We start from the raw sequence: 13,894 nt of genomic DNA on the forward strand, positions 1-13,894 counted from the left end.
AATCATGTCTATTGTATACAGACTAATCAAGATCTCAAAAGTTTGTTTTAACCTTTATAACCCGTTGTGATAAGGGTGCCTGGACTCCACAGAATGAGGGTTTCTGCTGTCTCTGTGCAGGTTCTTAACTGCTTGCAGAACCTCTATGAAAGTGCAGGTTTACCATTAATGTGTGGAAGATCATTAGCAGATATATAACTGAATCTGCTGTAGATTTTTAATTTAACTATTAGTCAAAATTTTGGTCCAGTTTTATATTTAAGTTTCGATATCAATCACCAGTTAGGAAACAATATTATCCGTCCTGAACGTCAAGTCTGAGCAACCTGTGCGTCACATTCATGCTGCATTCACACATGTGGGAATTGCCACCATCATTAATAAATGGCCGGGCTGTTACCGTGAAACTGCCCAGTGAACATTTAAATGCTTCACTGCACTTCGACTTAACCGTATCGGTGTGCTGACAGTATGTCCGCTGTGTATTCCTCTCAAGTAGTACACACCTCATCGAAGGTACATCTTGTGGTTTCAACTTTCAATTTATTTATGTCCATGGTTTGTAGTGCTCTATAAAATGAGTTACTTCCGTCACGTTCAGAAAAAAACTTACTTCCCTGTTGTATTTACAGGGCTACTTGGTTGGGTTGGAGCATTTCCGACAGCAAGTGAAGGCAGCGCCGCTTGCTGCCATCCATGCATCCAGTCCTGTCTGAGGTACCTGCTGGCTACTTAACTTAGCTAGCAGCCTTACCTATCAGTCACTTCTGTCCAGGAGTAACAAAATGAACGGGAGACAAAATGATTTTATTTGGTTTTCCACTCGATGTGCAGTCGCGGTTTAAGCAAAAGATGGAGACCATCCATTTGGTTTTAGTATTTTAGCTGTTAAAGCGTTTTGCTGAGTCCATTTTGCGTGTAACTGGAAGTGGAAAAGACAAAGAGAAAAGAGCTTTCCAATAGCTAGAATGGTTTGGGCCTAAAAAGAAGACAAGAGGTAAGGATGCCGGATATCACAATTTATGTTATTTGACGATTAGCTGTACTTAGTAGGTATCTGACATTTGGAGTGAATGTTAAATTAGATTTCCGTAGAAAAGTTCAATGGTTTCATAGCTAGCTAGCCGCTAGCCTAGCCTCCAAACGCTACTAGCTGAATCGGCTAGCTAACATTATGCTAAAGCGAAGATGCAGGTAGTCCTGAAGGTAGCGTGTTAGCTTCTTGCTAAATGGGTAGACCTTGTGGCTACTTTCGGTTTTTGGTGATGGCAAGTGTTGATTGTTGAAACAGTGGTGACGCTAAATGTTAGGTCTATTCGTGCGGTGGCTCTCCGTCCTCGAAAACTAAGGCAGACATTGTAGAGATAGTGATCATGTTTTCGTTCGTGTAACGTTGGCTAACAGGTCATGACGTCTGATGTTTGTGTTTTTTTTTTCTGTTTAGGTTGACATGAGTTAAGTTTGCTCACTATTACTAATTTATAGTATCGACACGGAGGTAATTATTTCCAAATTATGTTTGTGCAAATGATCAGAGGCTGCTCACACAGTTTGGCTGTCGAGCAAATAACTGATCCCCAATTCAGCTTGGTGAATTTAACTCTTGGAGCTGGACAATACAAATTCGAGCAACAATTACTGAAGTTGCTTGCAATTCATTGACCACAAACAGCACAATTTAACTAATCCTAGGCCCAAAACAGCCGTCTGCTCTCTCACAGTGACATGCAAAAACTTTTGGTTTGTTTTCCCTGTGTCCTCCGCACACCATAGCATGCATTTACCATATCAAATTACTCTCAATGCCACTCCTAGCTGTGTTAAAACCAAAATCATAATATATCAAAATTAGGAGGAAGGCAGGAGAATAATCTAATGTATCTAGCTTTGGACTTGCAAAAGGACAGCTGATATGGTTTTCTAGGAAGCCATTTTAAGTGCCACAGTTGGGGGAAGGGCCAGAAAATACATCATAAGTCCAGAGTAACTCTGAGTTAAGAATATCACTGATACATGTGCCTATCTAGCAGGGCACACTTGGCTCATACAGACACGGGACAGAGCTATCAACTTTATTTTGGTTGACACATAACAGTGGGGGAGGCCTGAGGTCATGAACTCCTTTTTTTATGGCAGGTAGCTGTGAACCGGCACAACATCTGTAATCGGGTAATGGATCGATGTTTAGGCTGTTTGAGTCGAAGGCGCAGCTGTCTGAAGAAGTACACCGTGAGCGCAAAGTGTTTGATGTGCACATAAAGGAGGGATGCTGCTGCTTTCATGTTAGATTAAGACAGAAAACATCCCCCCGACTCTTTTAGATGGTGACACTGTCCGCAGTACTTACCAGATTAAGGCATTACTGTGTAAAAAAAAAAAACAACAAAATTGCCAAGAAAAAGTGATTTTCCGACAACACTAATGGACATGAGCTCAGTCTGAGTAAGCAGCAACAATAGCTGTAAAACATGTAGAGTATTTCAACTTGCATAATGAGAGCATATATGAACTACAGTATGCCTCTCAGTTTGTTTGTTTTTTGTGACAAGAGGGCAATCAAACTGTTTGATGGATGCAATGTAAATCTACTCCCACGTGTAGCAGTAAAACAAGCTTAATGTCTTTGCCAGACTTGCATGATAGCAATATGTCAGAAACTTGAATCGAAATACTGGAGGGAGGCTGATGTTAATGTTTCAGTGATTAATCAGGCTGTGCTTGAGGCTGGGGTGATGTGACCATGAATCAATGTCATAATGACTTTAACAGCTAATGATACTTTTTATATTGAGTGAAAAAAGGAGACGTTTCAGCTACAACATGTTATTTAAATGTTAAAGCAATAGCTCATCATGTTTCCTTTAAGTGAAGATGTTGAATGATGAGACGAGATGAAAGCATGTGACTCCGAGATGACTGCGTGTTGTGGTGGGTTTGGGTTAGGTTTAGTACAGACGCACCTCAGAGAACCTTAAGCAGATTAGATGACTGTAGGGAACAGTGATAAAACTGTTCTTTCTAGCAGCCAACCTAAACAACCCCATCGGGATACTGTTTTCTCGCTCATGATAAAAGTCATACTCGGGCTAATGCAGGCCGTATAACATGGTCAGTGTGTTATTGCAGATAAAGGCTTTTTCTGTCTTCTTGGGCTCCCTGTGACGCAGCTCAGTGTGAAATCCTCTTCACTTCCTGTTTAGGTATTGCTCTGTGACTTTTGTGTAACTGTTTCCTCTGTAGCCAAGCAAAGGCAACATGTTCTGTTGAGATGTTGTGGTGACTTGTTTTCCAGACAGGGGAGCGTGTGTGTGTGTTTTCTTTGGCTCTGACACATCCATTGTACATTTGTGGTAATAGTACAGTGTGGTTTTCCAGGCTGGATGTTTGGAAAATGAGCAATACCTAGTTTTAGGCTGTTCAGCAACAACAAGGAATGCTGCTATCTAAAACTAAGTAGTCCTTTATCCTCTTATCACCTTCGTCTTCAGCTCCCTTTCATTGAATTGAAATGGGTTCGATAAGGGAAGTTGAAAAGGAATCATGATGATGATTTTTTTTTTTATTATACAGATGCTACCCTATCCAAAGTAAGTCCTAATTGTGTCCTCGGCTAAGGCCTGTAAGTTTGTAATAAAATCTTATTTCCTCAACAAAGAGTAGCTTGTCGAATGTAAGTTGTTTGAAGGCACTTCCAGAGTCTGCCAGTTTAATTAGCCCAAATCTAATCAGACATCAGCAGCTCTTTTTTTATCCCTCTGTACTGGTGCGCACACAGCAGAAAAATATGCTACTCACTGTGTCCTGACCTCATGCATCTGTTCTTCCGCTTTTGTTCTCTAGGATGAGAGTTAAGCACTCATGTGGCTATACAGTCTGGTGGAGGTGAAGCTCATTAAGGCCATTTCGTTTCACAGATCTGGCATACATCCGTGCTGCGAGATATTGCTCTATAATATTGGCCTGGAAATTACAACATCAGTCATTATCTATTGCAGCAATAATTCCACAATGAAATTCATTGGCATAACATTTTTCAGAGCAGGGGAAGTGCTTTGCCAGGCAATAACAAATGGATTGGTAGCTTAAACTGTAAAAATGCCAGATGCTGAGATGGATCCAGAAGAGTAAAACGAGAAGCAGAAGTATTGATTTATGTGGTATATAGATAAAACTTTTGTAATAAGCGATTCAAAAGAAAGCAATAGTGCTAATTTCAGCTTCTTATGCAGAGCACGCACAGGAGCCTGCATGGCAAAGACCCCAGTTTATGAATCACGCCGTTTAATTTTTCATCAACTGGTCTCTTCATTCCGGTTCACACTCGGCCACAGCATGTATTAATGCGCCTGCTCAGTGGCATGCAAAGGTTTATTTAGAGGTTCAGAATAGTAAGCTATAGGTTAGCATGTTTCTATTTGTGGGCAGGCTGATATTCCAGTGTCAAATTAAGCACAGGCTGCTCTCAGAGTAACAAGATGTGTGACTGGAAAACTATTTTTAACACGTTATCACACCTGATAAATAGGACCGACTCCACATCGGTGCAGTATTTTTAATTGCTTACGTACATGTTTCGTCTGTGTTATTGAAGTTTCTTGACGGTGACGTTACTCTGATGAAGGAACGGTTAATTCATGCTTTTCAGAAAGTAATTGCCTATCAAGTGGGGTGTTTCATGCAGGTGGGCGTTCAAGCCTCAGACTAAAAGGATGCCTGCCATAACAAAGTTTAGCATTGATCTGTTTGCTTAAGCCAAGATGGGCTTTATAGTGAGTCTTTCGTGTTCGGCTTAGGGATGTACAGCGATTTCAGCAGTTAACTACTAAAAACATATAAAATACATGTGCAAGAATACGAAAGCTTAATTCAAACGGCTTACTTGGGCCATTTTGCAGCATAATCCAGATTAATTATCACTCACACGTTCACATGTTTGTCATTAATCTAATGGCCCAACGATAGTTTTGTGCTCAAAGGCTTTATTAGAGGTGATGTCTGAGATTGCACAAATACTTTTAAGGCTGGTTTTTACTCATCACGTCTGGAGGATTTCACCGCTCATTGAATACATTTTCACAGGACATTGGTAAACGTTGTCACAATTTTAGATGGATGGCGCGCTCTAACATTATAAAAGCCCACTTAATCTAAGTGCACTGAACATGCTGAGTTTAAACCATAGTTGCATCATAAACTGTAATATATTGAATCAATACGGAGTCAAAGCCCAAAGGGAGCGATTGTAAATTGTTAAAAATCTTACCACAGTTAATACTCGGGCGAGGAGGGGTGGAGGGTCATGCGAAAAAAGTAAAAGCCTTTTTGACGAGCATGGTGAGCACAGCGAAGAGCTTGAATGACGCAGGTCCTTTGGAGACAGCGCCAAGATAATTGAGGGTTGTGTGTCATGTTCCACTAACAATGTGTCAGGAAAAAGCACCCCGAACATCTTGCTATTTGTGTCAAAACGCTGCGAGTGAGAGCATTTTCTTCCTGAGCTCATCTGATATTATTGTTCAATTCAAAATCCACACAAGCTTATAGAAATCTACGCTGGTTATTTTATGACGGATTATTACTCTGTTTTGAGAGACACCCTAAGTACAGTTCAGTAAAGGAAAAGTAATTAATGCAAAACTCAGTGTAACATCTTATTACACATCACTTGGTAAATGCTCTTGTCGGCCTGAAAGCTTGTCAAAGTTGCTGTTGAGAGTTTTCTTCTCTTTTTCAGTCTTGGCGTGAAGTTGTCGTAGAGGCCTGTAGTGCAGTTTTCAAACCACATTTAGACATAAGCATCATAGCTCTGTGCCTTTTGAGAACAGCACCTCTCCCCTCTCAGTAAATTGGTTTGCTGGATGACAAATGCAAAAATGCTCCTAAATTGAAGTGTTGTTAATTAGTCTCTAAAATGCGGGATGGTCACAGCGCCGGGCCCTGATTGGTAAATGCTACCAGCTCCCCCTGATTCAGATAATGCACGCCTGCTGAGTGGAGGCATTCCAGGCAGCGAGCCAGTTCAAATGCTTCAAACCTGCCTGAATGAAAGGATATAAGCAGTTGTTTAGAGAACACGCCAATCAAGATTTAGAGGCTGGTTTTGATGTGTTAATTGGAGCTAATCTGAAGCCACATAGAAATATTGAAGTTTTTTTTTTACTGAAGCAGGAAGTAAAGAAGTATGAATACTCAGATTTCATCCTAATTTTGGCATCGTCTTCCCCACACACCATCAGCTAAATACACAAACGACGCACAGAAAATTAGGCTTATTCATTACTCCTATTGTTGTATGAGTGAGAGAATGCCGCACGGATACAGGAATATGTTTTTGTACTTGCACAAGATCCACTGTATATCACCATTTCTGTTTCCTGAGGAAAGTTATTTGATCTAAAACCCAGCATTTTCAGAAAGCCTTTTTTTTTTTTTTTTCTTTTTCGGCAATTTCTCACACGGTTCTAGTCCACAGTCCGAGCTGCATGTGGTTTTGACAGCACTCGTCCTCAAACAGCTGCTTATATGAGGCAGGTTTGCAGCATTTAAATGGACACTCCCTCTGGAATGCCTGTTGTCAGCAGGTTTGCTTCAAAAGCACCAGGGGAGGTGGCACTGGCCGCCCATCTGTGCCCATTACTGAGAACTTGTTGTTCACATCTATTATGAATCAAATACTCCTTATAAACTTTGGATGACATGCAGGGAACTGCCTCTAACATAAGGCAGTTTTGAGGTTGTATAAACATTATTGGCTAAACATGAGGCTGTATTCATTTCGTAACATTCCAGTTTAGAGCTGCGACAATTAGTAGATGAATTGTATATTTGTCTAACTATTTTGATAGTCGATCAAGTGTTTTGGGCATTTGTTTTTAAAGAAAAAAAGTAAAAATTCTCAGTTTCTAGCTTTTCAAATGTGAATATTTTCTGATTTTTCTTAACATTGGGCCTTGGGAAACTGTGACATTTTGTGGACCAAACAACTAACAATTTTAGTTGCAGCCTATTTCCAGATTAACAGCACACTGACTCTGTGTGCCTCAGCGCTGTTGATGCAAAACTGGTCTGGTCATCAAAGTTGGCTCAGAGTTTTTTAGATTACACTTTAATGGTATCAGATGGTTCTGTAGGTGCTCAGCTACATATTCTAATGAGCTTTATTATTGATTAACTAAATCAAGGATAGTAGTCTGCTTCTATTTATAAACGTAAATGGCATGCATTAATGGTATGCTGAAAAGAACACACTACTCGGTGCGAGTATGAGCCTTAACGGAGAGAGATTAGAAAAGGGCTGTGTTTCAGATTAAGTGTTTAGTTTGAATTATTAAAAACGGTACAGAATTTCCAAAAACATCAGCCTGGATCATAAAGACGCAGAGCTCCTTCACAGTTCTGTGCAACCATAAAGTTTCCACTAATGACTATGTCTAAAGGCAAGCTATGCGTTTCAAAATGTCACAATAAAGTGATTGTGAGTCAAACTGACAAGTGAGTCAAAGGGATTTTTTTTTTTTTTTGAGGGGACTTTATCATTTTATGTCCAGACTTTTTAAAAGACTGTTTTTCTTTTGCCCACTTTACTTTATCAAGTAAATGGCACCATAATTAACCAGCATAGCATAAAGTTTATAAAATTAAGTAGTAAAATTCCTGTTCCACAAAGTGGCATTGTTGAAATAAAAATCAATGTTTTAAGTGCCGTCATAAAATAAGTTATCAAATGAAAGGAAACACATTCATAATTCCTAAAAAGCGCAGGAGAGACAAAACCCTAAGACCAAGATATTGAAGAGAAAAACATGATTAAAAGAAATGATTTAAAAAAAATGTGTTTTCAGAAGAGGTTTTAAGGATGTTAGGCACTTGGATAAGTATAGTATATACAAGTTACCTTACAGCAAAAAGATTGTTTTAATTGTATAGCCCCGAATCCCAAATGGCAACTCTTACCTCGACAGCTTTAACAACAACCACTTGCAGTTCTTAAGAGTGTTTTATTTGGAAAAGGAAGAACTCCACAAAATGGGAGACAAAAAGGGAGAAATGTCAGGAAGAGCACCAGAGGAGGGAGCCCTTTGTGGAGGATGTTTTATATAAGAAGTAGCAGTAGTAAACGTACAATGCGGAACAGATTGTAAATAGAAATAGCTACAAATATTTAACAAAGTAGGTTTTATGTTTAGAGATTTCAGGCAAAGTGTAAAAGATGTTTAGCTCTAAATCTAAACTTTGAAAAGAGTCAAAGGGCCCCTGCCAAAGGATCTGGTTCTGCACACCAGCTCTGATAGTTATCTGTAATATATCAATGAGCCAGGCCAAAATGTTCTTTAGAGGTGATTAAATCTTAAAACAAACTCCAACCATGACAGGAAACTGACAGAGAGATACCACAAGTGAAATAGTCGCCAGTTTGTGCGTGACATAAAAACCTTTTACGACATTTCATGATAACACATTTGCCAGCATGTGTCATCATCGCCATATGTGGCTGATGAAAGCGTTTCCCGTTGGTTACAACCTGTACGCCGGAAATCTGTGAGCTGTCCCTTTAACAGGCTGCACGGGTGCTCGGCCCTGTGCTCCTGGCATAGTGGGGGGAGGGAGGGAGGTTGTTGACGGAAAGATGGGCCCTGATTGGCCGGGCCGTGCTGAGGGCAGTGACATCACACGGAGGAGAGGTCCTGTGGTGTAAAATAACATCTCCTTTTATGGGACGAGGTGGAGCGTTCCACTCTCGGAGAGAGGTGAGATTTTGTTCCCCTCTCAGTCCTCCCTCAAGGCTCTGCTCCTCCCCTGCAGACTTCTCCCTAATTGACTTTTTTTTTTTTTGTAAATTAATCTAGATGTAAGGCTGGTTTATACCAAGATGATTTGTTTCTTTAGTGTAAACCCTCTGGTTTTAAACCACCTTTTATTTTATCACCTTAATTTTAAGTTTGAAGGTGTAATAAATAGTGTTAAGACAATTTCCCCCCCTCCAATTTCAAGTTGTCTGTCTTCTTTGATTTAATACTTAGCTGCTACAGCAGTCTTTTCAAATGCCTCATCATCAATATGCTTTGTTGTCATGTTGAGCCATTGTGCCCATGTAAGTGCCTCCTTTTAGATAATTCATATGCTTAATTTGCTGTGATTAAAAGACTCCTCTGCTCCTTGCTGGGCAGTTTTTCCTTCATAGCTGAAGATTAAAATTGGCCCACAGTGCTGTTAACATTTAAGAGCAGAGGCACCACCAGGGCTATCTGGCAGTCCTGTTGACAGGAGACGTACCACTCTCCCATGTCCCATCTTTCTCTCTCCTTTAAAATGCACACACCTAACGCACTCACCCTCGTACTTATCCACCCCCCTGCCTCTTTTCACCCCACTCGTTCTCCACACATGCTTTGACCTCAAACCACTACACAAGAGACAACAAAAGCTGCGGCTCTCCCGGACTTCACCAAGCATGTGACTACCCCTGCTGTTTGCCGACGTGGTATCTCCCGAGAACGAGCAGTCACCTCCCCTCCCTAAGTCAGATTTGTCTCCACTCCAAGGAAATACACTGTACCTTCGAGTCGAGTAAAGAAACTGTGGTTACACTCTTCCAGCTGGACGCACACAGATACATTAAGAAAAAGAGCCAGTTTGTCTTCACTAGAGGAGGCTGGCGTAGAAATTTAGGCTGACAAGTCATGACGAGAATACTTCTGAATCCCTGGGAGATCCTCTGAACCCTCCTCCCTCCTCCTTCCAATGTTTCAGTGGTTGGGGCCATGGCCTCACAGTCAGGGTAAGAAATGCACGGCTAGTTGGCTGCTTTACTCATTTCTCTTGGTGTCTGGGAAGAATAAAGCCCTTGGCTTCATTTTCACTCTGTTGTTCAAGCCATACTAAATTGTTTCTGGATGGCCTAAGATAATGGCTGTGTCACAGAAGCCCAGACCTGTATTCATGGTGCTCAGGTGACCATTAGTTCTTCCCTTTTTGTTTTTTAGAAAAATGAGTGTGTTGAAGACGTGGCCGGGGCTGCTCTGTTATGAGTTGGAAAGAAACACACGAGCTGATTAATTTGGGTACAGAGTGAACTGACTTTTTAACTCTGCAGACTTTGACCTTTTCAGTCTGGCACACTGTTGACTGATTACAATAAACCTAGCTTGCCATTACACTTTTGATAATAAATGACATTTAAGCTAATGTATTGAAGCATAAGTTGCTTAGGCGTGCTTTTTCTTTGTTTTGAGACCTTCTACATTTCCTGCCTCTAGTAAGTTGGCAGCTGATCAGCCCCGTAGGGCCTGGGCCTTGAACGCAGGCTTGGACAAATATTCAAACCAGGGCTCATTTATGATCTATGTCTCTAACAGTTGCTCTTCAAATGCGTAAAATTTAAATAAAAGTCAGCTTGTCCTGGGTGTTTCCCAAACTAGGACAAGGCACTATTGCATGGTCTTCCAGAAGGCCCCAAGTAAAGAGCAGCTCAATTTCTAGTTATTGACTTTTGGTTGTACTGTCCACAGACTTAATCATCCTCAGAAAGAAATAAACAACATGCTCAATCAGGTCCCTTAAACTGATAAAGGACATTTCCCAATACTTGGCTTAGAAAATTAGATATTCAACTTGAAAGCAAGTTTGAGATGCTGTGTGGCATCTAGCACTGTGACTGGGGACACCCCCTTGCACCATGCTGTTGTAGTTATTCTGTCATGTTCGACAGACTTTCTGCGTTACTTGAGGGTCTCTTCGCTCAGTGATTACATTTTTCTGTCCCTCTTTTGTAACGCTAGGCCACACTCCCGTCCACCATATTGTAAACAGTAGACATGTGCACTGAGGCGTGAAAAACTCGCGCTGTCGACAGAAGTGCAGGTGGTTTCAAAGTTTTTCAGGAATCAATAACTTGAAAGCACGTCGCTGAGCGTTTGAGACGAAGTTCATCATTCTTCATTTTTCATAAAAGCTTGCCTTCTATAGATATAATCATTGTCTTGTGGGGGGTCATGGTGAAGGTGGCGTTTTCTTTTTTGACATCACATGAAATGAGCTCTGGCCACCAGCCAAATGCTTGTAAAATATGAAAGTGGCTGGTAGGTTTCAGACACAAGTGAAGGATTTAGCCTTCTATTAAGTGGCTGGGGAGTTTGAACATTAGTCTGTCAGTGGCTGATAGATGTAATCCAAAATATATTTCATATATTTTTTTCCTGTATTGTAAATTATAACGTCAGTGTCATGAGGCTTTCATTGAACGTGCTTACATCTGTACCACACGAACTACTTTTTCTCCTCTCCTTGCAGCCACCGGTTTCTTCCTAAATGGGTTTGTCTCATGATTTAATTCGGTAACATATAAAACTTTAAGTATGGATTTGTAAGTTTAGTTGTCGTGCAGAAAGCCGCACAGCAACTCTTCGGCATGGTAAAGAATGCTTTGTTTTCCCCCTTCAGTGTAAAATGGATGTGATGCTAAATACAGAGTATATCTGTGGATCTGTTCGTATTTACTTATCCTCTAAGTCAGGTGATTTGTTGCATTTGGGCAAAACAACTGGCTTTGATTAATAGAAAAAAAAAGTGTTCACAGAAAGGCCTGAGGTTCTGGTGGAACTTGGTATCATTGATATAAAAGTATTGTTGAACTGAGTTGAACTTGTGTGCTTCTCCATATAACCTAGTTTGAGTTGATGTAAGGCCAACATAAAAACAGTCTGAGCTCAGAGACTTGATCCATATTCACACAGTCACATCATGCCACCAACACAATTTTCCCCACTCAATTCGGGTACTTGGTGTTCTTATTTATTTATTCGAAACCACACTTTGATTTTCTATCTTTCAAGAAGAGGACTGGAGTGCCCTTTTGACAAACAACATAGGACGTGAAGCCAACATATGCTTAGTCTCTTTTTAACGACGATAGATTCATCGAAAGAGACAGAGAAGCTTTTCAATTAAGTTATTTTGATGTTGCGAAGACAGAAAAGCAACACATGCTGCTGTCTGTTATGGACCTAAATACGAACATTTATGCTCCGGCATCATTGAAATTTAACAGCACACAATGAAGACTCCTGTCTGATGAATTTCTTTAGTGCTGTGCTACAGGACGACAGGGCGTTAACCCTAACTGCTAATAAAAACCAACTGATCAGGTCAATTAGTTAGGCAGAATAGACATAAGCAGTACATACAAAGGATTCTGTGCCTGGGGCGTTTGACCATTTAACACTGTACTAACTATGAACCCATTCACACATTCAGCCCCACTCCACCGGGGCTCATTTACATGTTAAAGTAGCACCAGCATACTAAATGCACCCTTGGTACATAATCTTTTCAGTTCGATTATTTGTCTAACCAGTGAAGATGTGGAGGCCTTAATTTCTAAGGCATAAAACTGGGTTTTTCATAAACCACAGGCAACATTTATAGCATCAAAGCCCTTCAAGTGATAGTTGGTACTTGACAGCTGGGTGGTAGAGTAGGCAAAATAACAAACATCAAGCAGAATTTACTTGAATGTGGCTGGAGTAAATCTCCCACCATGTTCGCTGTGGTTGACACTTGATGTCTGTACGAGGCGATCAGTGGTGAGCTCAGTTGTAGCAAGTTTCTTATGCTGTGTTTTCACTCTAACAGTGTCAGTTTTTTTTAGTTTCTGACAATGAGTAGTCTAAGCTCCGGTTCTAGCTGTATTGTAAGTCATATAAAGTCCTGAGATGATAACGGTGGGGTGTTGATGGTCGTTTGGGTGATTGATAGCCTAAACAAAATTTTTCTTCTTTTCTTTGCACCTCTGCTGATAAAACTGGTGTTAATGGTGTGTCTCAAACAGCTCGCAGTGGTTCTGGCCTTGGTCGCCTCCTGGGTTTTAGTGTAATGTAGCCCAGCCATAAGTCACATTGACTTGTTAGGAGCGATGAGTCACAGTTGGGTGTAGTTGATGATGTAAAACAGACAGAAACCTCATAAAGAGGTTGGTTGGGAAACTTCTGTTTAGACTTACTGATAAGCTTACAAATATCAGAAGGTGTAAAAAAAAAAAAAACATGGAACTGTTTTGCTCAAGGGCTGGCAACATTTAGTTTCCAGGTAAATTATAGTCCTGATCAGTTTAAGATAAAAGATGATGTATTGTTGAAGGAAACTCTCATAGTCTCAGATTGTCTAGCCGTTTTCCTGTTCTGAATTTAGTTTCTCGTCTGCTTCTCTTCATCTTTTCAGTCATACATAGTAAAGACTGAAAACACCCTTGTGTGTTGTGTTTATTATCTAGGAGGAGACTGAGTGGTTGCTGCCTAATTGCACTCTGTCAACAGCCTTAAAATCATTGTTGTCATTGGCAGAGGCCTGAAGCTGTCGACTTAAACCGGGAGGTGACGCGCGCCTGGCTGATAATTTGCTTGTTTCTAGTTTGTTTGTTTTTTTTTTTAAAAAAAAGCCCTGTAGTTGCTTTCTGTTAACCAAGGTGCAAGTCACATTTTCACAAAAGTGGCATCAGTCAGAATATTTAAGTGAAATTTCACCATTTGTTAAAGCAGCTTTGCATTTATATCCTCTGGTAGTGGAAACAGTTTATCTGATGCGAATCCATACATCCACTCACAAGGTCTCTGCCCTCAAATAGCTCTCTCCTTTCTTATGTTTGCACTACACACATTATGCTCAGAGGGACACTAAGGACAGAGAAATGTGTTTAGCTATCAGACGAGTCAGTTCTCTAGCAGTGCTTTAATTATTTAATCATAATTACAGTTTGTTTGACCTTTTTTTTTTTTTAATGCTATTTCTATAGAAGACCTTCATATTCTTCTCGTGGTGTTATTGACATCCAGAATGCTTTTACAGTCAACTAAAAAAACTAACTTCTGTTTTAATTAGGTACATGGTGAGCTTGCAGCCA

The 13,894-nt window shown here is 40.4% G+C and overlaps 1 protein-coding gene across 2 annotated transcripts in view; it reads left to right on the forward strand.

Moving 5' to 3' along the window:
• Positions 1–718: 718 nt before the first annotated feature.
• aff4 (AF4/FMR2 family, member 4) overlaps positions 719–13,894 on the forward strand; it is a 28,536-nt gene continuing 15,360 nt past the window's right edge. Inside the window, exon 1 of one of the 2 annotated variants that reach the window (XM_070843632.1) lies at positions 719–997. Coding sequence is in view for 1 of the 2 variants with exons in the window: in XM_070843631.1 (XP_070699732.1) it covers positions 9,762–9,778 (17 nt within the window). In the remaining variant the exon portion in view is untranslated. Of the gene's footprint in view, positions 998–9,551; positions 9,779–13,894 lie in introns of those variants that run through there. The other variant, XM_070843631.1, reaches the window with a different exon arrangement.

Source organism: Pempheris klunzingeri, chromosome 14, assembly GCF_042242105.1.
Source record: "Pempheris klunzingeri isolate RE-2024b chromosome 14, fPemKlu1.hap1, whole genome shotgun sequence".
Taxonomy (NCBI): Eukaryota; Metazoa; Chordata; class Actinopteri; order Acropomatiformes; family Pempheridae; genus Pempheris; species Pempheris klunzingeri.